The 27,789-nt window shown below is 40.8% G+C and overlaps 1 protein-coding gene across 2 annotated transcripts; it reads left to right on the top strand.

The window, feature by feature from the left end:
* Window positions 1-258: 258 nt before the first annotated feature.
* On the top strand, window positions 259-27,458 carry LOC125456859 (nectin-1-like). Of its 2 annotated transcripts, XM_048540321.2 has the most exons (6): window positions 259-583; window positions 5,553-5,888; window positions 7,814-8,149; window positions 12,144-12,261; window positions 25,612-25,672; window positions 27,181-27,458. In XM_048540321.2, the coding sequence occupies exons 1-5, from the start codon at window positions 541-543 to the stop codon at window positions 25,625-25,627; spliced, it is 849 nt and encodes a 282-aa protein (XP_048396278.1). In that variant the 5' UTR covers window positions 259-540; the 3' UTR covers window positions 25,628-25,672; window positions 27,181-27,458. The 2 variants fall into 2 exon arrangements, with proteins under 2 accessions (XP_048396278.1, XP_048396277.1); XM_048540320.2 differs by lacking the exon at window positions 25,612-25,672.
* Window positions 27,459-27,789: the final 331 nt, after the last annotated feature.

Here is a 27,789-nt window from a genome sequence, read left to right as displayed (position 1 = left end):
CCCTGCACTGTTTCCAACTCAGTGGAAATATTATCTGTATTTCAGTCCTGGATAAGCCAAAACATCCCTAATTAAATAGGGGGAAGATTGAAACCAGCATCTTTGGCCCATGACACAAGCTCAGCCAATTTCTCCGCTGGCTCTACTCCTCTCCATGGAAACTGCCTGAGGCTGGCAAAAGCTGTTTATTTTCAGTATGTTATTGAATTGCTTAGCTTTTTCTCGGTGAACTTGCGGTCTAACAAGGACGCAGAATTTTTTTCTGATTCAGGAGCTGTCCTACCTGAAGACGTAAACTATTTCGTTTAATCCATCTGCAGCAATTTGAACGAAATAATGTGACACATGATGGCGTTATTTCCTCCAAAGCAGACGGGCTTACTGGAGCGTCAAAAAATAAGAGTATATGAAACAGAAAGACCGCCTTTGTCATTGATTTCAACAAATTTGGGACTCTCCGGCATCGAAGACCAGGTTTATTAATGTTTGTTGTTGCTGCACCCTGAAAGCTCCTCGCTGGAGCTGCGCGAAGATTCGCAGATGAAACTTTTTATCTTCGGGCTATTGGTCACTGCAGTAGACGGTGAGACTGTTGTTTTAAACAGATATGTATATTTTTAAACAGTTCAGAACGACACTTTATATCTTCGAACTCTTAAAAAAGTCAGATTCTGGTAATTGAATGAGACCTTATTGAGAAAAAAATGTAGAAAACTTTGTTCTGTTGAAGCAAATGCTTCTAGAGAGTAAAAACAAAAGATAGTATTTGATAAATTAACATGAATCAGATAATAAAAATTGCTGCAATAATGAGGATGAATAGTTACATTAAAATTAGGAGAATGTACGTATGGATATTGTCATAAAGACCTGAGCTTATTTTAAAGTGAAGCATTTCAACATTAGAGTAGGACGAGCAGTACATTGCAATCTATCCCTTCGCTGTATTAGCGGTTGTTCTTGCCCAAGCCCACACTCCTATTGCACGAACACTGTGTGTTCAAACAGGTCTTATTCTGTGATTTGCCTACTTAGGAGTCTGAAGCTTCAGGTTCAAATCCTACTTGATTGATAGGGAAGGTGTGTCCATAAGTTTTCCAACCAGGTTGAGTTTTAGCTTGTTAATGCTTACAACACATGCCAGTCGCAGGCGGGAAGAATCAAGTAAGATTCCCAGTCAGCTGCAGAATACAGTAAATACAATCATTGTACCCTGCGGTGCAGAAGCGTACCAGAACAGAAGTCCATGGCTGCAAATGTTCTTTCAGAAACAGCGCATTCAGAGAGGCTAATGCTACTCTCTTGACCATCCCTGGTTCGTCTCTTGTCATGTCATTATTTGACCATGTGAGCAAAGGAGGTCTATATAAGCTGCTGAACAAAATGTTTTGCCTGCTGAAGCTGCTCACTGTTATTTTATGAAAATGTGAGTAGTATGGCCAGTTTAGTCAGGATAATATCAGAAACCTTTGAAATCTGAAATGGGGTCAAACAAAGCTAAGGTCCGATGCCAACGATCTTTAGTATATTATTCTGTTGTCATATGCCATCATCTGCAGAGAGTGTCTATATAGATACCAGAATGACAGAAAATTGTCCAGCCATATTCACCTAGGATGCAAGATTGGTCTGCTGTGAGGTAATCAGAGAGTTGCTGTATGCTGATGGTGTCCCATTAGCACTCCTTACTGAATTATACCCTTGCAATAGATGATGCAGAGAGCCATTTCTGTCTGTTTTGAGAATTATTTTACGGCTCCTGCTCATTTGCTTGGCTATCATCAAATGCAACATGTCAGAAACAACTGTCATTAGGAAGTTCTTTATAATGTCATTTAAAAACACTTTCAATCATGTGTCAAATCTATCAACTGTATACAACTCAATGGTGAATTATCTTTGAAAGATATATGAATGTTATAATGAGGTTATAGCTTAGTGCATGATTCCTTACAAAACTTTATAAAAATCAAACATTTTAAAAATGTATCTATTGGCATATGTGTCCAAAAGAAAGTTAATTTGAAGAGATTCCTTAAGATCCTATCCTATACACTGAAAAATCCCATGCTTTCAGCTTTTTCTATTCACAGAACAGGATGCAACTGGGATAACACAGCATGGAGCTGGAGGAACACATTCGGCCAGGCAGCATCAGAGAAGCAGGAAAGTGGATGTTTCGAGTCGGGACCCTTGTGTTCATCCAGCTCCACACCGTGTTATCTCAGACTCCAGCATCAGTAGTTCTTACTATCTCAGGATACAAGCTCAGATGGAAAGAAATACTCTGGAACATTACACATTCATTGGAATATAATGTGAGAAATGTGTGAGATCATGCGCTTTGGTGGGAATAGAGATGTAGACTGTTTTCTAAATGAAGAAGCACTTCGGAAATCTGAAGCATAAAGGCACTTAGGATAGAATGCAAAAGCAGGGGTGTACTGCTGAGACTGTATAAGGCTGCAGTTGGAACATTCTGAGTAATTTTGGGCCCCATATATAAAAATGGATGTGCTGGCCTTGGAGAGGTTGAGAGGAGGTTCAAAAGAATGATCCTGAGATGAATGGTTTGTGATATGAAGAACATTTGAGGACTCTGGGTCTGTGTTTGAAGGAGTTCAGAAGGATGAGGCAGAATTTCATTGAGACAAATTACTGAGAGGCCTGGACAGGGTGCGTGTGGAAAAGATGTTTTCACTGATAGGTGAGACTAAGATCTGAGGGCACACCATCACAGTGAAAGATAAAAAGGAATTTCTTCAGCCAGTGGCTTGTGAATCTTTGGAACATATTGCCACAGAAAGCCGTGGAGGCTAAGTCATTGAGTGCCTTCAAGACAGAGATAGATAGGTTCTTGATTAATAAGGAGATCAAGGGTTACTCAGGAGAGGGTTGGAGAATGAGGTTAAGAAACACATCAGCTATGATTGAATTGTTGTGCAGACTCAATGAGCCAAATGTCCTAATTCCACTTCAATACCTGATTGTCTGATGAAGGACCACAGCCCCAAAAGCTTGTGATTTCAAATAAAGCTGCTGAGCTATAACCTGCCGTCGTGTGAGATCTGACTGGTCTAATGGTATATGTTTCCTTGAAATGTAAGATTGTAGAGTTATAGAGTCATACAGCTAGAAACAGACTCTTTGGTCTAATTTGTTCATACTGGCCAAGCTTCCCAAACTAAACTAGTCAGATATTCCTGTGTTTGGCCCATATCTCTCTAAACCTCTCCCATTCATGTACCTGGCCAAATGCCTTTAAATGTTCAAAGTGCATCTACCACTTCCTCTGCAATTTATTCTGCATATGTATCGCCCTCTGTGTGAAAAAGTTGCTCCTCAGGTCCCTATTAAATCTTTCCCCTCTCACCTTAAAATTATTTCCTGTAGTTTTGAAATCCCCTACTCTTAGGAAATGGCTTATTCACCTTATCTATGCCCCTCATGATTTTACAAACCCCTATTAGGTCAGCACCAATCTCCTGGGCTCCAGTGAAAAAAGTCCCAAATTAAAAGCACCTTTTTATAACTCAAATACTCTGCAACCTCTCCAGTTTAATAATATACTACTGTCAATCACTACAATCTTGAGACAAGGTATGTTTGTCACATAATTTTGTAATCAGTCTGCAAGCCACAGGAATACAGATTAGATAAGCTATGCTTTACACTCTCAAGTTAAATGTACTTCGATATAGTATTATCATCAAATTAAAACGTGTTTGTATATAGTTTGGATATTTACAGTAAGAAAAAGAACATAACACCAATCCGGATTGATCTAGAGTTTCTGGAAATGAAAAATAATTGCATAACATTGCTCAGAGAAACTTTGAGTGTTGGAAGCATGGGTTGTTAATCGCAAATGTAAAACAAACTGTCCTGAGACCATTGATGTACTAGTTCCAAAATTATTTGCAACAGGGAAAATGGGCCATTTGATTGGGCATGGTTTTTGGAATGGGAGATCATGTGATGGAACCACTGGGAACATAGACAATGTTATTAAGGACGCTATTTGGCTCTTCCTACTTTCCTTAATTTGTAAAACATTTATGTTGCAATAACAACCCAGCTATTCCACTGTACCTGAAATTTCAAGGCCAGCTACTGGTAGACTCCTTCCTAAATTGCGTTAATTTTGCTGTAAGTCTTTTGTGCATGTGGAGTGAACCCCAAACTGTTCAGTTTCTGCTAATGCCAGAGTGTCAAGTGAGCTGCTGCAACAATGGTGCTGGAAGGTAATCCTAACTGGACAAGATGTTAATACTTGAACTATGATTTATTTGTTGATAACAAAGTGTGAAGCTGGATGAACACAGCAGGCCAAGCGGCATCTCAGGAGCACAAAAACTTCTGCAATTCTCATTATTTCTGATTTATTTGTGCCTGCTTGTGCATGGGGACGTCCAGTGAAGGTATCAATCAAAGTTGTTAACTTGAATCAGAAACCTTCTACATGGTTTCTGCACAACTAGTTGAGCTCAGAATATGGACTGTGCTTGCATGAATTAAACAACTTCCAACATCATTAATTGCGAATGACAGTGAATTATCCAAACAACCATGTGCAATTTTTTCAAGCTAATTTGTAAATAAAAAGCAAATATTTTGCAGCTGATTTAGCAGAATCTAAAAATGTTTGAAGAAACAGAGTTTGTTTAGATTTATTTATTTGAGTAAAATTTTAATATACATTGTCACTAATATAAACTAATTCAGTATTTCAGAATTTCCCAAGTGCTTCACAGCCAGTTAAGTATATTTAAACGTACTTACTATTTGTAAAATAGGAATTGCATCAGTCAATTTAAGCAAACAAATATCCTAGAAACAGTAATTCAATAATGGTTAGATAATCTGTTTCAGCACTGTGGAGGTGGCATGGTGACTCAGTGCCTAGTACTGCTACCTCACATCACTAGGGACTTGGTTTCAGTTCCAGCCTTGGGTGACTTTCTATCTGGAGTTTGCAATGTCCTCCCAGTGAGTTTCCTCTGGGCGCTCTGGTTTTCTTCCACAGTCCAAAGATATGCATGTTAGGTGGATTGGCCATGCTAAATTGCCCAGTGGTGTCTTGAAATGTATAGACAAGTTGGGTTAGGAATAGTAAATACAGGGATGGGGTGGGATGCTCTTTGAAGGGTTGGCGCAAACCTGATGGGCCGAATGACCTCTTTGTGCACCGTAGGGATTCTATATTATTTGAAAAGCCAATATTGTAATGGAGATAGGGAAACTTCTTTGATCTTTTACAAATAGTGCTCTGATATCTCTTGTATTACCTGAGGGCAGATGGGAGCTTGCATTAATTTCTAGTGTCCAGTAATGCAGTACTCTCTCTCCACTGAATTGGTAGTATCATGCTAGAGTTTGCAGTCAAATCTTTAGGAATCTGATTTACAATCTTCTGACTCTAACAGAAGATTACTGAGTAATGGTTAGTCCACTATAATTTGAACAAACTATGAATAATTTATTGGTGATGAAACTCCGCAGATAGTGTGGAAATATTAATGTGTTTTACTATAATTTTCTTGTATTCACAGGAATTTCTCTGAATGTGGAAACGGAGGAGACTGTTACAGCATCTTTAGGTGGAAACGTTACCTTCAGCTGCGCTTTACCTTTTAAAGACATTGTACAAGTCACTTGGCAAAAGTTACATGGTCAATCTGAGGATAATATTGCTACATTTAGTGAAAAAAATGGAGCCCATATTCTTGAGTCATTTGGTGGTAGAGCTACTTTCGTACAATCAAAGCTGCAAATGTCCACCCTTGTAGTATCTGGAGTAATGTTTGAAGATGAAGGATGTTATCATTGTGTTTTTACTACATTCCTAGATGGCAATAAGATTGGGAAGACCTGCCTGATTGTACATGGTAAGACTAATACAGATAACAAATGAAAAACCTTGGAATCAAAAATGGTGGTCCATACTGCAAACCATCTCCTTCCAAAGTCCACACGTGTCTACTTCAGTCAGGAATTTCTCATTCAACAGCCAAGATCACTCTCTTTTCTCAATGTGAATTGAATAGATGTATTACTGTCTCTTTAACTCTTTCAACATTTAATTGATTCAATTTCTTTATAATTGCAATAATTGACCTGAAATTCTTAATTTCTTTATCCCACATATCCATTATCTCATTTGGACATTGTAAAATTGCATGAAAGTTGCTTCCTGTTTGAATTAGGTAATCTTCTTATGCCTATCTTACTTTTGCCTTGAAATGCTATAAATTGCTAGGTTTGAACTGTTATAAGTCTTGAAAGTTGCATATGTTGTCTGTTTCCAATGAAAGCTGTATGAAAGGTAATACCTTGATTCCAGCCTAAATGCAATGATTTATTATTTAGAAGGTGAAATATCTCATTTGCAATAAGGAAAGAATATATCTGAGCAGTGAATCAGAGGTTCATCACAATTTACTGCTTATCAGTGTAAGCGGATTATAGGTAAACTGTTGTGCACCTCTGTCCTAGAGAACATGTTAGGAAACATACATTTTAAGAGCATCAGAATGCCAGATATTTCTCTCACAGCTCACTAACTAATAAGCAACAGCCAAATTTCCACAAAAATCAGTCCCAATATTTTTCCTGAAATTTTTTAATAGGAAATGGAAAGTACCACAGAAAGTGAGGGGAAACGTATTAAACTTATTATCTAATTTTCTATCAGTTTTCTCTGCCATTATTGCTGCTAAATCTGGCCAGAAATAATATGATCGATCTTAAGTATTATAGTTTGAATTTTAAAAAATTGGATTAGTTATAATACAGTAACAAGGGACCAAAGACATACTGAAATATGCACAGAACTTAGGGCAGTGGGTGTTATTTAAAGCACATGGGCCTTACAGTTAATTCTTGCACAAGAAGGGCATGGGATGGTGGCACAGTGGTTAGCAATGCTGTCTCACTGCACCAGGAACCTGGGTTTGATTCCAGCCCTGGACCACTGTGTGGAGTTTGCACATTCTCCCTGTGTCGGTATGGGTTTCTTCTGGGTGCTCCGGTTTCCTCCAACAGTCCAAAGAAGTGCAGGCTGGGTGGATTGGCCATGCTAAATTGCCCATATTGCTCAGAGATGTGTAGATTAGGTGGGTTACAGGGAAAGAGTAGGGGGATGGTTCTGGGTGAGATTCTCTGAGGGTCAGTGTGGACTTGATGGGCCAAAGGGCCTGTTTCCACACTGTAGGGATTCTAAGATAAGTCCAGGTGGAACTGGGCATTATTTTTAATTAAAATATGGCCAATAGCATAGTGGAGATGGCAATCTTCTCTCTGAAGATAATGTTCAGTGCTTCTACTCCTTCTGACTATATTCCTAAAAATAAGCAAAAAGGTAACAGCATCTAACAGAATGTGACAACTATTGATTTGCCTGTAATGAACTGACAAAATCGAGGGACAAATAATCTGTTTAAATACAGTTGGCAGAGGCATTAATATTGACAAGACACTAAGGTAAACTTCCCCATTCTTCACCAAGGACGGTCATGCTATCTGTTACTTTCTACCAAAAAGGTAGATGGGGCTTGTGTGTAGCATCTCAGCTGAAAGAGAGCACCTCCAATAGTCCAGAAGTCTCTCAGCACTGATAGGGTCAGTGTAAAGTCATTCTCTGGAATGTAACTTGAACCAACTCTGACTCAGAGGTGAGTGTGCTACCGCTGAGACCCATTGATATAAAGTGTCCATTATTTGAACATACTAATTTGTCCAGTATGTAAACCTCAAAATACTTTGCTGTAAATTATTAATGTAACAATTGATACAGTTTTTTTTAATTCCACAGCAAAGGATGTAAACGTGGAGACACAGGAGAATATCACAGCAGTTTTAGGTGGAAATGTAACCTTCAGCTGCACGTCTTATTTAAAAGATATTCTAGACGTCACTTGGCAAAAGTTAAATGGTCAATCTGAGGATAATATTGCTACATTTAGTGAAAAAACCGGAGGCAGTTTTTCGGTGTCATTTAGTGGTAGAGCAGCTTTCAAACCGTCAAGGGTACAAGTATCTACTATTGTACTGTCTGGAGTAAGGCTTGAAGATGAAGGATGTTATCACTGTGTCTTTAATACATCGAGAACTGGCCAGAACATCGGGAAGACATGCCTCACCGTATATGGTAAGACTGACTATAAATATGTATATAAAAATACTTGAAACCAGGAAAGTGAACCTCATTACAGTACCATTAAGTTAAACAATAAAACAAAATTACTGTAAATATTTAGCAGATCAGTAATTAGCTGTGAAGAGAGAGATTTAGAGTTTTCAATTCACATTGCTGACCTTCCACCACATCTCTATTATCCATTCTGCCATAAAAATATTTAATGACTTCTCCTCTGTGCCAGTCTTTGAACCACATATTCACTTCTTTAATTTCATGTACTCTATGCTAATTTACAGGAAGCTCAGGTAATAGCCCAGAGTTTATAAACTTCAAGGTTTTGCATTTTAATTTAACGCCCAGCTTCTCATATTCTCTATGCTGCACCTCTTTCCTGGATCTTTTTAGTCTTAGTTTCTTTCCTTAGTATCCCTATAGTGTGGAAATAGGCCCTTTGGCCCAACATGTCCACACTGACCCTCAGTGGATCCCACCCAGAATCATCCCTCCATAACCACCTAATCTACACATCCCTGAACACTATGGGCAATTTAGCATGGCCAATCCACTTAGCCTGCACATCTTTGGGCTGTGGGAGGAAACCAGAGCACGTGGAGGAAACCCACACAGACACAGGGAGAATGGACAACTGTGTGGAGTTTGCACAAGGTTGGAATCGAACCTAGGCCCCTGGCACTGTGAGGCAGCAGTGCTAACCATTGAGCCACCGTGCCACCATTCTCTGTGTCATTGGTGCCAACATAGATTTCGATCACTGTATCCTCCCCTTCCAACTGCAAGTGCCTTTTCAACTCTAAATAGATTTCCCGAACCATTGACCTGGGCAGGAAACATTATTGTTAGACTCCCACTCCTTCTGTGATCTGTGTCAATGCCCTCATTATAGTATCACCTACTATGACTATCTTTCTTTCTGCTCCCCGATTTGAATGGCTTCCAATACCATGGTCAGTTTGCATATTCACCCTGCAGCCCACAGCCTTATCCAAACACCCTGAGAAAACTCAATGGACAATTGCAGAGACTGCCACTCTGACTTCATTCCATAACTCCGTCACTCACCGTCTAGTTTTCCTGTCCCTGAGCACTGATCAAATTACAATACCCTATCCTTATTAGTGTGACTGCTTTCTGGTGGAAAGAATCCAAGTGACTATCTCTGTCTCTGGTATGTAGTGTTTGTAATTCAGTCTCCATTCAATAAACTCTGAGTCGAAACTGCTCGAACAATAAACACTTACCGAAGAGGTGTCTGCCCTGGATCATAAATGGTATCCAGGAGCTCCTGCATGATAAACTTTGCACATTAACTGACATCATTAATGAATTCAATTAATTTAATTAAATATTCATGAATTTCTCTTGCGTTTTGTATATTGTATTAACTTTACCATCAATTTGTATACAATGCTAAAGCTTAAGAATAGAAAATAGCTTAACCAGGTACCAGAGACTCACCAAACAGCTTGCTCTTTTCTCTGTAGAACTATGTTATGCAAAAATATACTTTAGTCATAAAATCTGTAAACAAAAGTATTGCATGAACATTTCAATTTAAATATTACGGCCCTTTTCAAGAAAATGCAAGTACAATTGTTTGCATTCACCTATTTTTGCAAACACATTCCTCATCAGGAATGCAGCTTTTTCCCTCAATCAATCCTTCTCATTGGTACCTACATGCACCACGTCCACTGGATCCTCCGCTCGTCTCACTACAAGTTTCTCTTCAGCCCTGAGTAGATGTCCTGAATCATGATGCTGAGCATGCAACACTGCTGTCTGATGTGGTCCTCTTTGTGACAGAGAACAGTTTCAATCCACCTCACTACTCAATCACGTATTGCTACATCTGTATTGCTCACCCAATTGAATGACTGTCTGTCACAATACCATGGTCAGCTCATCCACCCTCAGACAGCGCTCATTCGCCTTCAGACAGCACTCATCCAAATAGGAATCAGATGTGCAGCCCAAGGGCAAAACATTTCAAATTACAACTTACAGACAGTGTTCCTCCTAATTTCCTTTTTCTTCTTTTGTGAACACCTTGGGCCCATGTGCAATAGTGACTTCTAAGTCAACCAGAAGTCAATGCTGCAAATAGCGTCAGCACACCAGTCGTCATGAGTGGGACATTGGAGCGCATGCAGCTATACAGCTTGGTGAAAGTATTTCTTCCAGAAAGTGCTCTATATGTTTTACACTGAAGTGCTTCAGTACATTTCCAATGCTCTTGATTTACTCCATACATTATTTGTGAGGCACTAAGTGCCGGGGTATTATACTTTCTAGTCATCAGTAAACTGTAGTTAAAAATCCTTAGAGAGCAACCTTTCCCTATTGCAACTCTGCTAACAATCACCCCTAGTGAATCTAGCTCCATCTCTGACTGCCTGTTTCTTGACTGCTGCTCTTGGTAATGTTAACTCCCTGTCTTAGGGTGCTATCCTCACATGGTCCTTACTCTAACTAGAGACTTTCCCCTCCTGTATCCAACTTTGGTGGCTGACAAAACACAGCATCTGCTTCTCCCTGCAAATCTAATGATGCTCTCTGTCTGAGATAGACTTCGATAGCTAGGGAAGCCTATAACTTATGATCTCAAGACTGCCATGGGAAAGGCGGCAGTGGAAGCAACTGTGAGACACCTTATCCTTATATCTAGTAAATGTTAATTACCTATCATTGATCCCAATTCACTTGCATCTCAGAAGGAGAAAGAGAGTTTATAGCACAACTGTTTACAATTTGATACATATAAAACATTTCTGGGACTTTGATAGGAGACAGAGGGTAGAAGGTTGGTTTTTTGACTGGAAGGCTGCAACCTGTGGTGTTCTGCATGGATCAATGGTGGGTCCACTGTTGTTTTTCATTTATATAAACAATTTGGAAGAGAATATAAGAAGCATCGTTAGTAAGTTTGCAGAAGACACCAAAATTGGTGTTACAGTGGGCAGTAGGGAAGATTATCTACAAGGACAACAAGATCTTGATCAGCTGGACCACTAGACCAAGGAGTGGCAAATGGAGTTCAGATACATGTGAGATGTTGCATTTGGTAAGGCAAATCAGGGCAGAACTTATATGGTTAATTGTAAGGCCCTGGGCAGTGTTGCCAGACAGAGAGACCTAGGGGTTCAGGCACATACTTCCTTGAAAGTGGTGCCACAGGAGGACAGGGTGGTGAAGAAGGTATTCGCCATGCTTACCTTCATTGGTCAGAGCTTTGAGTTGGGATGTAATGTTGTGGCCGAGCAGGATATTGATGAGGCCACTTCCAGGCTACTGTATGCATTTCGGGTGTTCTGCTATAGGAATGATGTTATTAAATTGGAAAGGGTGCAGGAATGTGGGAATGTTAATGTTAACTTCAAAATAGACAGAGATACTGTGTTTTTGAAGAATCCAACAATGATCATTACAGGTCACTAACATCTACAAATATTACATTCACAGGCACATCAGTGTTTGGGCTCATATTGAGCTATTAAGTTAAAAATAGAACAACATACATGTTATCATGCTATGTTTTAAATGATTTCCAGGATAATAGGGAGTCTGAGATTCTTATAACTTGGGTCACATGCTTGGATGCTATCATGCACTCATGATGATATCATGCATGTCTCTTAAACGTACACTGACCATGAAACATAAAGCGGCAAACAGAATGGGAAACCTGGGCATGATGAGGAGTGAGGGGGTCACAATGGCAATATCAGGCATAGAGGGAGCACCCAGGGTGGAGAAACCTCATCTGAGGCCCATGTCAGGTGACACAAGAAACTTCCCCCTCATCTGTAATTTGCTCCCAGCAGCCTCAATATTCCAAATGAGCTGAAAACACCCACTCCCTGTAAAATTTCAGATTGGTGAAGTATGCAAGAGAATGCAAGATATTTTACTGGTCTCCATTCACTGTGTATTTAATTCCAATTTTCAGCTAGGATACTTATATTTCCCTTTTACCTCTTTGCAGCGCACACATCACCAAATAACACGCAGCACCATACTTGGATTGTTTTAGTACTGGTAGCAATTCTGATAGTTATACTAATGTCCAGCCAACAGTGCTACAAAAAGAGATGCCAGCTAAGGTAAGTGAACTTCATTAATTTACACAATTTTCTGGAAATGAAAATCAACTGTTGTGCAGTTTGTTAGATTATTTTTTCCCCTTGGACCTCAGCTCAAAACATTTGTTTTACCCAAGAATTGGTGAAAGCGTGATCTGTCACTAGTAAATGGGCATCTGGTGATCTTCATGTATGACAGAACCAACAGTGTATCTCTTTGGTGAAATGTAAGGATAAGAAAAGAAACAAATGACAGAAATAAATTGAGTGAAAACAGGTCAGACAAGAACAACAACCTGCAAGAATGAAACTCAATTTCAGTTGTTCCTTTCTGGGTTGAGATTAAATGACAATGCAGTAACAGAAATATCATTATTAAAAATGGTCTTACTGTTATGTATCACCCTTAATTATCTGCAACCATAGATCACTAACAAATTGTTCCATTTCACAAGACTAATGCTGACTGGCACAAATCATCCTGGCAATTTGCAGATCAAGGCAAATCTTCTGCATTCTAATTTGTTGGGTTGTTTTTGCACTAAGAATGATTGCACATTAAACTTGCAGTCACTCTTCTAGCAAATTCAGGGCTAGTATCTTACAATCTTAATGTTGTTTGAATGCATGCTAAAATCAATTCTAAATTTAAGAAAATTAGAGTTGCTGAGTTTTATCCTAGGTAACAAGGTGAATTAGAAAACTATCTCAATGCTTCAGAAACGTGGCTAGAGATATTTCAACTCCAAGGTCTCTCTGAAATCCCACCAGACAAATTTATGCATGTAGCTGTTGGGGAATAAACCACAATCTACTCCCACACATCCCAGATGTCCCCCCATTTGAAGGAGTGTAACGTCCCCCCTCCAGTGATTGAAAATGCCCCCAAACGCATCTCTTGCATTTCCCACACCTCTGCTCTCACATCACCTCCCCAAACAATAACGAAAATAAAGACAGAATCCCCCTTGTCCTCACATATCATCCCACCAACCTCCGCATCCAATGTATCGTTCTCCACCACTTCTGCCACCTACAATCTGACCCCACAACCAAAGATATATTTCCCTCCCCGCCACTATATGCCTTTTGTAGGGACTGGTCTGTCCACGGCTCCCTCATCCACCCCACACTTCCCACTAGCCCCAACACCCCTGGCACTTTCCCCATAACCGCAGGAAGTGCTACACCTGCCCCTACACCTCCACCCTCAACTCCATTCAAGAAAAAAAACCTTCGACATCAGACATGGTTCACCTGCATGGTCATCAATTTGGTCGACTGCATCCTCTGCTCCCAATGTGGCCTCGTCTACATCGGTGAGACCAAACAAAGACTCACTGACTGTTTGTAGAACATCTGTGCTCTGTATGTGACAAACAACAAGTCACAAAACATTTTAACACCCCTCCCACTCCCTAGGTGACATATCCATCTTGGGCCTCCTCCAGTGTCACAATAACACCACACGCATTGAAGGATCAGCACCTCATATTCCGCCTCGAGAGCCTACAGCCCAATGGCCTGAATGTGTATTTTACCAGTTTCAAAATTTCCCCACCCCGGCTTCATCCCATGTCCAACCCACCCCCCGACCTGACACAACCTGTCTACCTCTCTCCCCTCAACTTTTAACTCCCTTTTAAACACCATTTTAACTCCCCTCACCTGTCCTCTCTCCCACCTATCCGCCATTCCCACATCATTGACCAATCCTAACCACTCCCTACCTGCACCCACCTGTCACCACCCCACCTACCTTCTCCAGCCCCACCCCTCCTCTCTATTTCTGAACTCCCTTCCCTACTTCTGAAGAAGAGTTCCAATCCAAAACATCAGTTTTCCTGCACTGTTCCCCCAGCTCCATGCTTTGTTATAAAAACCAAAAGAACTGTGAATGCTGTAAATCAGGAACAAGAACAAAGTTGCTGGAAAAGCTCAGCAGGTCTGGCAGCATCTGTGAAGGAAAAAAACAGAGTTCAGCTTCCTAAGTTCTGAGGAAGGGTCACTGGACCTGAAACATTAACTCTGTTTTTTCCTTCACAGAGCTTTTCCTTCTGAGCTTTTCTAGCAACTCTGTTTTTGTTCCACACTTTGTTGTCTCTGACTCCAGCATCTGCCATTCTTGCTGTCTCATCATTTGGTCAGTTTGTTTTGTGGATTTCTCTTATTGGGAAACTGGGGAGGACTCTGTGGTAGAATTGGCTCAAGCTTTCCTTAGGTTTGGAGGTTTTAAGCCTATTGTGGTGGAATTATACAGTGATAGGCAGCTATTCTTAAAGCCATTGCAACAACTTTCATTGAATCCATATGTGGGCCCCTTTATTCTTTTCCTATATGTAGTGCTTTATACTTGATTGATTTAAGTACCATATATCATTCCACTTCATTTGCTCTTTCCTTTGGAGGTCTTCTGCTTAATTTATCCCACAATCTCTGAATTTCCTCCTCCATGCTAGGTCCTAAGAGAAGATGGTGCACAAGATGCAAAACATCGGGGTTTTTCAGGGCAGGGGGTGGTGATTGGTACTGGGTTAGGGGTTTGGAGTCAAGTCCAACTTTTTTAATATAAAAGGCAATTCTGAAAATCAATAGTAAACAGTTTTGTAGATAAGCCAACTCTTATTTCCTACCACCTGCTGCTTATTTTCATTGCTAGTGGCAAGTGGGCGTGTGGTGCAGAATGTCCTAGAGAAGGCTGAACAGATGCACTTGAATGCTATCAGGTGTCAGCATTTCATTGGTCCGGTTGCATCAATCGAACACTCTCCCAGAATTGATTGGGTTGGCACAGGTGGTTGCAGATTTGCTGTGGGGGTGAAAATGCTAAAAGTCTGGTTACGCAACATAGCCCTGGGAAGGCAAAGTGTAACAGAGAGTGTAAAAAGCTCATTAGTTTCTTTTGAATTTAAATTAATTATTTTGTGTATGCCAATAATCCAAGTGTGTAGATTCTGGAATTTAAGGTGGGATACTATTTGATTGATTATTTTTTCTTCCAAATCCCTCACATATTTAGACTGTAAAATATAATTTGCCAGTACATTCACATCTTCTGGCATATTCCAAGTAAATCAGAGCCATATTTCAAGGAAATGTTTTTATAACAATTGTACAACACTGCAACAGTGCGTTTTAATGATTCAGAATATTTGATTCCTGATAGTTAATCATTATAAAGTCATATAGCACAGAAACAGACCCTTCAGTCTTTTCAATATTGTAACTGTACCCGCATCCACCACTTCCTCAGGAAGTTAATTCCACACTCTGTAAAAAATTTGCCTGTTATGTCATTTTTAAATCTCTCTCATTTCACCTTAAAAATGTGCTTCCTATAATCTTGAAATACGCCATCCTAAGAGAAAGACAACTACCATTAACTCGGTCTACACCTTTTATTATTTTATAAATGTCTGTCAGGTTGTCTCTTAACCTCCTATGCACCAGTGAAAAATGTCCCAGCCTATCCAGCCATTCTTTATAATACACACCTTCCATACCCAGCAACATCCTGGTAAATCTCTTCTGAACCCTCTCCAGCTTTTAACATTCTTCTTGTAACTGAGTGACCAGAAGTGGACGCAATACCAACGTCCTGTACAATTTTAACATGACTTCCCAATTCCAGTACTCAAAGGGCTGAGAAATGAAGCGCCAAACTCCTTTATAACCACTCTGTCTATATGTGATGCAAACTTCAAAAAATTATGTACCTGCACCCTCAGGTCCCTCCGTTCTACAACACTACCTAAGGCCCTATCTTTAATAGCATAAGACCTACCCTTATTTGTTGAACAAAATGCAACACCTCATTATGGTCAGATAGACTTTATTTTGCAATCTCGAACTTCAAAAGCTGCAATGGAACAATTCCCAAAACTAAACAAAATAGCTCGATTTTTCAAAGGATGTGAATAACTGAACTTTCGTTAGAGAGAGATAATGGGAACTGCAGATGCTGGAGAATCCAAGATAAAAAAGTGTGAAGCTGGATGAACACAGCAGGCCAAGCAGCAACTCAGGAGCACAAAAGCGGATGTTTCGGGCCTAGACCCTTCATCAGAGAGGGGACTGGGAAGACGGTTCTGAAATAAATAGGGAGAGAGGGGCAGGCGGACCGAAGATGGATAGAGGAGAAGATAGGTGGAGAGGAGAGCATAGGTGGGGAGGTGGGGAGGGGTTAGGTCAGTCTGGGGAGGACGGACAGGTCAAGGAGGCGGGATGAGGTTAGTAGGTGGGAAATGGAGGTGCGGCTTGAGGTGGGAGGAGGGGATAGGTGAAAGGAAGAACAAGTTAGGGAGGCAGGGATGAGCTAGGCTGGTTTTGTGATGCAGTGTGGGAGGGGGAGATTTTGAAGTTAGTGAAGTCCACATCGATACCATTGGGCTGCAGGGTTCCCAAGCAGAATGTGAGTTGCTGTTCCTGCAACCTTCGGGTGGCATCATTGTGGCACTGCAGGAGGCCCATGATGGACAAGTCGTCTAAGGAATGGGAGGGGGAGTTAAAATGGTTCGCAACTGGGAGGTGCAGTTGTTTGTTGCGAACTGAGCGGAGGTGTTCTGCAAAGCGGTCCCCAAGCCTTCGCTTGGTTTCCCCAGTGTAGAGGAAGCCACACCGGGTACAGTGGATACAGTATACTACATTGGCAGATGTGCAGGTGAACATCTGCTTAATATGGAAAGTCATCTTGGGGCCTGGGATGGGGGTGAGCGAGGAAGTGTGGGGGCAAGTGTAGCACTTCCTGCAGTTGCAGGGGAAGGTGCTCGGAGTGGTGGAGTGTGGAAGGGAGTCACAGAGAGAGTTGTCTCTCCGGAAGGCAGACAAGGGTGGGGATGGAAAAATGTCTTGGGTGATGGGGTCGGATTGTGGGTGGCGTAAGTGTCGGAGGATGATGCGTCATACGCGGAGGTTGGTGCGGAGGTATGTGAGGACGAGGGGGATTCTCTTAGGGTGGCTATCGCGGGGGCGGGGTGTGAGGGATGTGTTGTGGGAAATGCGGGAGACACGGTCAAGGGCGTTCTCGACCACTGCGGGGGGGATGTTGCGGTCCTTGAAGAACGTGGACATCTGGGATATGCGGGAGTGGAATGCCTCATCCTGGGAGCAGATGCGGCGGAGGCAAAGGAATTGGGAATAGGGGATGGAATTTTTGCAGGAGGGTGGGTGGGAGGAGGTGTAATCTAGGTAGCTGTGGGAGTTGGTGGGCTTGAAGTGGACATCGGCTTCTAGCTAGTTGCCTGAGATGGAGACAGAGAGGTCCAGGAAGGTGAGGGATGTGTTGGAGATGGCCCAGGTGAACTTGAGGTTGGAGTGGAAGGTGTTGGTGAAGTGGATGAACTGTTCGAGCTCCTCTTGGGAGCAAGAGGCGCCGCCGATACAGTCATCAATGTAACAGATTAAGAGGTGGGGTTTGGGGCCAGTGTAGGTGCGGAAGAGGGACTGTTCCACGTAACCTACAAAGAGGCAGGCATAGCTTGGGCCCATGCGGGTACCCATGGCCATCCCCTTTGTCTGTAGGAAGTGGGAGGAATCGAAAGAGATATTGTTGAGGGTGAGGGTGAGTTCGGCTAGGTGGATGAGGGTGTCGGAGGGGGACTGGTCGGGCCTGCGGGACAGGAAGAAGTGGAGGGCCTTAAGGCCATCTGCATGAGGAATGCAGGTGTATAGGGACTGGACGTCCATTGTGAAAATGAGGTGTTGGGGGCCAGGGAATTGGAATTTCTGGAGGAGGTGGAGGGCGTGGGTGGTGTCACGGACATAGGTGGGGAGTTCCTGGATCAATGGGGAGAAAATGGAGTCCAGACAAACAATTACACTCCCAGTCGCATACCATTTTAACTCCCCCTCCCATTCCTTAGATGACTTGTCCATCATGGGCCTCCTGCAGTGCCACAATGATGCAGGAACAGCAACTCATATTCCTCTTGGGAACCCTGCAGCCCAATGGTATCAATGTGGACTTCACTAGCTTCAAAATCTCCCTCCCACACTGCATCCCAAAACCAGCACAGCTCGTCCCCTCCCCCCGCTGCATCACAAAACCAGCCCAGCTCGTCCCCGCCTCCCTAACCTGTTCTTCCTCTCACCTATCCCCTCCTCCCACCTCAAGCGCACCTCCATTTCCCACCTACCAACCTCATCCCACCTCCTTGACCTGTCCGTTCTCCCCGGACTGACCTATCCCCTCCCTACCTTCCCACCTATACTCTCCTCTCCACCTATCTTCTCCTCTATCCATCTTTGGTCTGCCTCCCCCTCTCTCCCTATTTATTTCAGAACCCTCTCCCCAACCCCCTCTCTGATGAAGGGTCTAGGCCCAAAACGTCAGCTTTTGTGCTCCTGAGATGCTGCTTGGCCTGCTGTGTTCATCCAGCTACACACTTTGTTATCTTATTTTCGTTAGAGAGAAGAAGGTTAAGAGGTGACTTAACAGAGACATACAAGATGATCAGAGGATTAGATAGGGTTAGGGACAGTGAGAGCCTTTTTCCTTGAATGATGATGGCTAGCACAAGGGTGCATAGCTACAAATTGAGGGCTGATAGATATAGGACAGGTGTCAGAGGTCAATTCTTTACTCAGAGAGTAGTAAGGGCATGGAATGCCCTGCCTGCAACAGTAGTAGACTCGCCACCTTTAAAGGCATTTAAATGGTCATTTGAAAAACACATGGATGATAATGGAATAGTGTAGGTTAGATGGGTTTCAGATTGGTTTCACAAGTCCGCACAACATTGAGGTCCGAAGGGCCTGTACTGTGCTGTAATGTTCTATGTTCTATGTTTTGGGGAATCTCTGTTATTCATTTATTCATACAAATGATTTGTGTTATGGGAGCATTTCATAAATCAAAGCAGCAGAAACCAGACCATTGTTTAATGAATAGCAGTGCTCTGCATTTCACTACGAAGTTACTTTAGTTGGTCTGGAAATTCGTAATGTAAAATTTATTTGATGTAGTAATCCACATTTTTGTATTAGATTTACTATACCCTTGTTACAGATGCAAAAACATAAGAAATAGGAACAGAAGCAGGCCATTGAGTCCCAGCTCTACAACTCAATAAAACCATGGCTGATCTGATCATTTTTGGAATTCCACATTCCGAATCACCCCGAGAACCCATGATTCCCCTCCCTAACAAAAGTATATCTGACTCTGTACTAAAAAATATTCATTGACAGCACATCTGCCACCTTCTAAGGCAGAGGATTCCAAATTATCACAAGTCTTTGAGGAAAATAAAATCCTCATCTCTCTCCTTAGTCACCCCTTATTTTAAAACAGTGCCCATAAGCTCTAAACTGTTTGAGAGAGGGGTCACTCCTCATTCTTCTAAACCCCAGTTGAAATAAGTGCAGCCTGTCCAACTGAGCCTCATTACATAACCCACTCAGCTCAGGAATCAATCTAGTAAGTCACCACTGTACCTCCAATGCATTTAAATCCATCCTGAAAGGAGACGACAACTGCAGTCAGTATTTGCAATGTGTTGTCACCAAAGCCCTGTATTACTGAAGCATAACAGCCTTACATATATGTTCAGTTCCTCTCATGATAAAGGTATAGAATTCCACTAATTATGTGTGGTCCCTGCTTACCAATTATTTGTGACCCATTCACTCTTGTACCTAAATCTGTCTTTACCTTGGCATTCTGCCGTAGTCTCTGGAAGGTCATACTCCTTGTTTGTTCTTCCTTCTCTCAAACCAGCTCCACCATTGAGTAAGATCTTGGCTGATTACTCCATATTCTTGCTTACCCGCAATAATCTTTCAGCCCTTTGCTTGTTAACAGTCTATCTAGTCTGCATTAAAAGTATTCAAAGGCATCTACTTGCAATGCCTCTTGAGGAAGAAAGTTCCAGACTCAGGATCCTCTGAGGAAAAACAATTTACCTCATGTCTGTTTTGAAAGTACAATCCCTTCTTTTTAAACGATGACCCCCTCCTTCCAGATTCTCCCACAAGAGTGAACATCCTTTCAATATTCACTGTGTCAAGACCCATCAAGGTCTTATATGTTGCAATCAGATCACCTCTTATTCTTCTGAACTCCAGTGGATACAAGTCTATTCAAGAAATACCTACCATCCAGGTTTTAGTCCCGTAAACCTTTGCTGAACTGCTTCCAAACATATTTCAACTGATTTTCTAAATAAGGAGACCAATACTGCATTCATTTACTTCAGATGTGGTCTCAGAAATGCCTTTCCGAACTGAAGGATAATCTCCTCACTTTTGTATTCAATTCTCATTGCAATAAATTAAAACATTCAATTAGCATTGCTAATTACTTCAGTTCTGAGGAAGGGCCACTCGATCTGAAACGTTAATTCTGATTTCTGTCCACAGATGCTGTCAGGCCTGCTAAGCTTTTCCAGCAATTTCTGTTTTAGTTGCTAATTACTTGCTGTACATAAATGCTAACCTTTCATGATACATGCAGCACCATACTGAATCCATCTATATCTGAGCTTTGCAGTCTCTCACTATTTTAGATAATTCAGTCAAAATCTTTAGCTTCATAGCCTCAGATCTCCAATTGTACCATTACTACCAAGCCAGGATATCAACAGTGGCCAAATGAAGTATGCAGGACGGTATGCAAGTAGCAGCAGGCATACCTAAAAAAGAAGCGTCAACCTATTAAATATACAACACAGCACTACTTTCATACCAAAAGTGGAAGCAGTGCATAATGGTAATGGTTAGGTGATTCCCACAGCCAACAGATCATCTCTGCAAGAGTTCCTCAGGGTAGTGTCCTAAGACCAACCATCTTCAGTTGCTTTGTCAATAACCTTCCCTCCATCATAAAGTCAGCAGTCGGATGTTCACTGGTGATTGCACAATGTTCACCTTCATTTGTGATTTCTCAAATAGTGAAGCAGCCTATGTCTGCATGCAGTAAGATCTGGACAATATCCAGCCTTGAGCTAATAAGTAGAAAGTAACTTCTGTGCCTCCTGAGTGCCAAGCAATGGGCATCTCTAGCAAAAGAGAATCTATCCATTGTCTTTTGACATTCAATGGCATTACCATCAATCAATCCCATACGATCAACATCCTGGGAGTTTCCATTGACCAGAAACTAAACTGGATCAGCCATATGAATACTGTAGCTACAAGAGCAGGTCACAGCCTAAGAATTCTACAGTAAGTAACTCACATACCTGTCTAACATCTATAAGGCACAAGTCAGGAGTGGGTTGCATTACTCTGGACTTGATTGGCATGCCATCCATCACGTTCGACATTCTTTCCTTTCACCATCAATGTGCAGTGATAGCAGTCTATACCATCTATTAAGCTCATGGAAGCATCTCACCAAGAGTCCTTCCACACCTATTTCCATACCTGTGACTTTTCCAAACTAAAAGGTTAAGGCAGAAGAAACTCAGGAGTACTAGCAAGTTCTCCTCACAGACAAGCCATCCTGACTTGGAACCTTACCATTGTTCCTTTACAGTTGCTGAGTAAAAGTCCTGAAATAACACTTTAAGTGTTCTTACAACTCAAAGACTGCACTGATTCAAGAAAACAACTGACTGACACCTTCTCTAGGGTGAACAGGGATGTTGATAAATGCCGGCTTAGCCAGCAACACCCGCAACACATGAACACGTTTTATGAAAAGCTTTTGTATTCAACATGCCAACAATTTCACATTTTTTCACATTTTATTGTCTTTTCTGAATTCTTTCACAATCATTTAACCTGTGTATGTTTCTTTGTAGTCTCCTTATGCCCTGAACACAGCTTACTTTCCTCTGTATCTTGATCATCTGCAAATTCAGCAGCCATACTTTCAGTCCTCCAAAGTCACCCTGTGCTCACCAGTCGCCATGACTGACAAAATTAGGTGTGTCTCAATTCAAGCTCCTGTTAAATTTGATACATACGTCGGCATACAGCAGCTACTCCAGAAGTGATGTACAATTTCACTTTACTATAATCTGAATGACATCTTCTCTGAAAAAATCCATTGTCAAAGAATTGAGTTTTGTTTTCACATGACAATAGTACATAGATATTTTCCTTGACTGTAGATCCATTTTTAGGAAGTGTCACAAACCTGCGCTCATATTCCTGTTGAGCCAAGACTTACTTTCGCACAATTTGTCACTGAAATCTTGGCATGAGACCTGTCTGCAAAATTAGAAAGTTGGACTTTAGAAATGTGGCCTGTGAAGAGCATTTTGAGAAATTAGGCAAAAGTCTAATGATTCCTTTTTTCTCAGTCTCTGACATGCAGAAAGGCATTAGTGTGTGACTGTCTGCTGACTTCCAGCAAGTCAATGTCTCAGGTGATTATTGAAAAATATGTTTTATTATTGTCAAAAGAAAGAGGAAATGAACAGCATGAGACTCAGTTATTTTTAATCTTTTCTTAGTTCATTTTTTTTTGAATTGAGGTAATGAACAATGGAGTTCCCCAGGAGTCAGTAAAAGAATCGCAGTTAACATAGTAATGTTATATTAATGGCCTAGACTTTGGTTACAGGTCACAATTTCAAAACGTATAGCTTACAAAAAACTTTGGAGTATTGTGAATTGTGAAGAAAACAGAAGTGAACCTCAAGAAGATAGGACTTGTGGAATAAGTGAACATACAATAGACAAGATTTAACGCAGAGAAATGTAAAGTGATTAATTTTGGTAGGATGAACAAGGGAATATAAAATAAACTAAGGCTACAATTCTAGCAGGGATGCAGGAACAGAGAGACCTGAGTGTATATGAACAGTAATCATTGAATGCACCAAAGCATTTTGAGAAATTGCTTAAAAAGTGGCGGAGTGGTTTCAAGGCTTTAAAAGAGGAAGAAAATTATGTTAATCTTTATACAGCATTGTGTAAGAACCATGTCTCTTTTTTAACAAAGTCAGAAATTGCTGGAAACATGCTGTAGGTCTGGCAGCATCTGTGGATAGAAAGTAGAGTTAATGTTTTGGGTCCAGTGACCCTTCTTCAGAACACCCGAAATTTTTTCTCCACAGATACTGCCAGACCTACAAAGTGTTTCTAGCGATTTCTGGTTTTGTTTCTGATTTCTAGCATTTGCAGTCTTTGGGTTTTTTTTGTTCTATGTCTTTTTTAATTTGTGCTTTTAGAACTTGTGGACTGAAATGAGAAAAAGTGTTTCTAAAATTGGTGTTTAAGGATATAGCTGTATGTTTTGGAAACAACTAATCTGACACCAATGTCAAGCATTATGTAAATAATTGTTTGAACAAGCAGTAATTGAAGTTTAAATTACAACTGAGGGATTGTACAGATGCAGCTTTTGCAGGCAACAACAAGTTGATTAGTCTGTGGACTAGTGTCTAATTATCATTAACAGAGATATTTTTGCCTGCCAACAACTATACGATTGGTTCTCAGGTAACTGACAGCTTGGACCTGGGAGCAAGTTATGGAGAAAGAGACACAGTCAGTTCTTCCCCAGTTCAGGAGCTGTCTCTCCAGGTTGTGCAGTCAAAATATGCATAAACCTGAAGAAAACCAGTTACTCTTTCCCGCAGTAATTGTAAGTTGTGACTTTTAACTGATAAGTCAGCCAGCTTGTGTCTGTTACCATCAAGTGGAAGCATTAAAGATACACAACTGAGGCAATGTGCTGGACAGCAGATGAATCAAGAAAATCATCTCAGCCATAAGTTCAGGAACAAAATCTACTGCACTGTCTTTACATTATTCCTGATCTACCCATAAGCTATTTACCTCATTTGGTTTTCTGTCATCTGTATGTGTGTGTGCAAAGTGGAGTTTATAAGGGGATGAATGTTTTAATTGGTGGTGTTAATTGTCAATGGTTTATAACTGTAGCTAGAGTCTAATACTTGGAGACGTAGAGTTGTACTCATGGAAATAGACCTTTCAGTCTAACCAGTCCACGCTGACTATGTTCCCAAATTAAATTAGTCTCAGTTACCTGCATTTGGCCCGTATCCCTCTAAACCTTTCCTATTCATTCACTTATTCAAATGTCTTTTAAATGTAGCAACTGTACCTGCATTCCAACTTCCTCTGGCAGTTCATTCCACACACAAATCACTCTCTGTGTATAAACATTGTCCCCATGTCTTCTTTAAAACTTTCTCCTGTCACCTTAAAAATATGCCCTTGAGTTTTAACTGCACCACTTTAGGGAAAAGACCTTTGTCATTCACCTTATCTATGTCTCTCATGATTTTATTAATCTCTATAAGATCACCCCCTAGCCTCCTTCGCTCCATTGAAAATAGTCCCAGCCTATCCAGCGTCTCCTTATAACTCAATCCCTTCGTCCGAGCAACCTGTAACGGGTAGTTATTCTTGTTCAGCACAGAAACTTAGTCCATGATTTTTATTAACCTGGATCTAAAAATCGGGTAAATTGAGGAACTTTGTGAACTTTATAAAAATCTTTAACTTGACTCTGAGAACAGCAGAGCTTGACCAGTGAGTCATAACAACGGTTTTGACTTCAATGAGAATATTGTGTCAGTTTTTGGACAGTGCACTTTAGGAAAGATGCGAGAGCATTAGAGAGCATCCATGTATAATTTGTGAACATGATGTTAAGAAGGATTAAAATTATGAAGCGAGATTGGAGATGCTAGGGGTGTTCCCTGTCAAGAAGGGAAGTTTTGAGAAAATATTTGATAAACCTATTCAAAACCATGAGAGGACTAGATAGAATGGAAAAGGAGAAACCGTCCTGCTCAGGAAGGAGTTGAACCAGAGGACACCGATTTGCAATTAATGCTAAAAAGAAGCAGTAGCAAGATGAGTGAAAGCTTTTTCAACTAAGAGTACGTAGGATCAGAAATTCACATGGTAAAAGTGTGGTGTGGAGGCAGGTTTAATCAAAAGGTAGTTGGATAAAGCAAAATGTAAAGCCATCATAGTCCTACTATACCATAGGGCTACTCTCTCATGAGAGAGAGAGAGAGAGAGAGAGAGAGAGAGAGAGATAAGTGGTGCTGGTTTAACCTAAGGGTCACCACACTCAGGCAAGGGGAGAGTTTGAGAAGGGGATTCGTTGATGGTAACCTCAGCCCGAACAGATACTGAACCTATGCTGTTGGCATCGCTCAAATGCACACCAGCTGTCCATCCTACTGAACTAACTGGAACTGTATAAGCACTAATTTTAATAAGACTAAAAAGTCATAGGATTGTAAGAATATGGCAGGAGTGGGACCAGTGGAATTGGAGTTGTTCTAGACAGCTGACGCAGATACAATGAGTCAAATGACTTCCTCAGTGCAGAATGATCTATGTGCTTCTTCTTGGTATAGGACAATGACCATTTGCCTCTCATGAAGGGAGATCATCTAGGTTATGATTTTCTTTTGTTGTTTTTCTTCTTCTTGCTAGAAATCACCAGACGTGATGGAATAGCTCTGCTTCAGAATTTGCCAAAATTCACTTTCTTAAGGTAATATATGCTGTGCTGGTCATTAACTCTGGCTCTGCTTGATGTTTAACAACAGCTTTAAATTGGAGAATGAACACATTGTGACAATTAAATTATTACTGAATTAACTTCCTTGTTCAACATGAATTAGTCAGCAAAAATTAAACACACCCTTAACACCACACCTATACTAGTTTAAATTTATTAGAAAGAATTAGCTTAGGCACAGTGTTTAGGCAACTGCAGAATAGATATAGAAGCAGAAGAAAGGAATCAGTAACAAATAGATTAAGAACAAGAACAAAGTTGCTGGAAAAGCTTAGCAGGTCTGGCAGTATCTGTGGAGGAAAAAACAGAGTTAACATTTCAAGTCTGGTGACCCTTCCTCAGTTCACCAGACCTGAAAAGTTAACTCTGTTTTTTCCTGCACAGATGCTGCCAGACCTGCTGAGTTTTCCAGCAACTTTGTTCTTGTTCCTGATTTACAGCACCCATAATTCTTTCGGTTTTTATTTACCAATAGATCAACTCCCATTGTATTTATTAAGACAGCCTTGAGTTTTATTAACATTCTGAACTTCAGAGGAAAATCAGCATGAGGTGAATATGGTCACTAAATTTCTGAAACAATAGAAGTGAAATGTACAGAGGGTGAAAGTCAGGTACACTAATGGCTCACTTTTAATCCTGCTTAAAGTTCCATAAGCCCCAGTACAGAAACAGCACCAAGTTTAAATGAGCTATTGTCTTCCACTGAAACTGGGGAACTTTCTTTAGGTGGATGGACATGCTGGGGAAAATTATGTAGTAAGTCTAAAGTGGCTGGAAGAAAAAGTCAGGATGCGAATTGCCTATGGACTCTGTCCAGTTTTTAGCTATTATTTTGTGAAGAGAAGTATCTTTCAAAATGTCGTAATTATTGTGTAGGCTCAGTAACTACTATTACTGAAAGCCTTACCATTTAGTAACATTGAAAACATCTTAATATAATAAAATCCCTTGGTTTCCCCTAAATGTGTTTCAGCAGTGTGTGGGGGAAGTTGAGTGAAAAAGGAATAAGCCAATTATATCACTGCATATTTAACAAAAACACTTTGGAAGAAATATGAAAGTATAGTATTAAAGGGTTTCTATTAAAGGCTGCAGATTTTCTGATATGCTTTCAAAGAATTCTGCTATTCAAACAGAAATTTAAATTATTCTTCAACTTGATTTCTTTCAAAGAATGTATGAGTACAAAATGATCTGTTTCGTGCAAGCATTAGATTGAATAATTGTACTTAGCTACGAACTTTGTGAGGCCCAATTACAGGTGAAGGCCCATCGAACATGGACCTCCAATTGGAAATTCCTTAACATCTGTGACATCTTTCCCTGGCTTTCCTTTTTTGTTTCATTTGCTCCTCAACCCCACCCCACCTCCTCCCCACCACCCAGTACAATATAGAAACCATAAATTTTTCACCTTGCTTCAGTTGCAAAGAAGCATTAAATTAAAACATTAATTCTCAATTTCTGTCTCTCAACAGATGCTGCCAGAACTGCTGATCTTTTCCAGAACTTCTGGATTTTATTTCAGGCTCCAGCATCCGCAGTATTTTGATTTTATTTGCAAGTTTATGGAAATCCTTAACTGCCCACACATCACAATATCCTCTTGACCTTCCAGTTGAGTCCAAAGGAATGTAAAGCATTGTAAATAAAATACTGCCATTGCTGTTTTCACAAAAAAAATTACTCTTTACGTTAACTTACATGCAGGATTTACAGAACTTTGACACATTTAGACATCAGTCTGGCTTTTGACTCCACTCCAGATTTTTTAAGTCAAGGTATGTTCTTTATCCCTCCAGCCTACTAAGGTACTGACATGGCAATGGTACTGTTTGTTCATAGCTGGGAGTTTATTCACGAGTATCAAAATATGTCTGTGTTAGTGAGCATGCACATTGCATGTCTGTGGGCAAACCCTGCTGCGTTTTACTGTGAGATTTTCGCCTAGGGCTTTGAGGCACCCTGAACCCATGTATTTTCCTGTTTTGAGTTGAGAGGCGAATGCAGAGAAGACGATCTGAATGGAGAGACAGTGTACTAATGGGGTGTGACGACTGCATGCATAAAGATAAAACATGCTAATT

Source organism: Stegostoma tigrinum, chromosome 12 (assembly GCF_030684315.1).
Source record: "Stegostoma tigrinum isolate sSteTig4 chromosome 12, sSteTig4.hap1, whole genome shotgun sequence".
In the NCBI taxonomy this organism is placed as follows: Eukaryota; Metazoa; Chordata; class Chondrichthyes; order Orectolobiformes; family Stegostomatidae; genus Stegostoma; species Stegostoma tigrinum.
The sequence above is the reverse complement of the archived record's forward strand: the minus strand, read 5'-3'. Positions and strand labels throughout refer to the sequence as shown.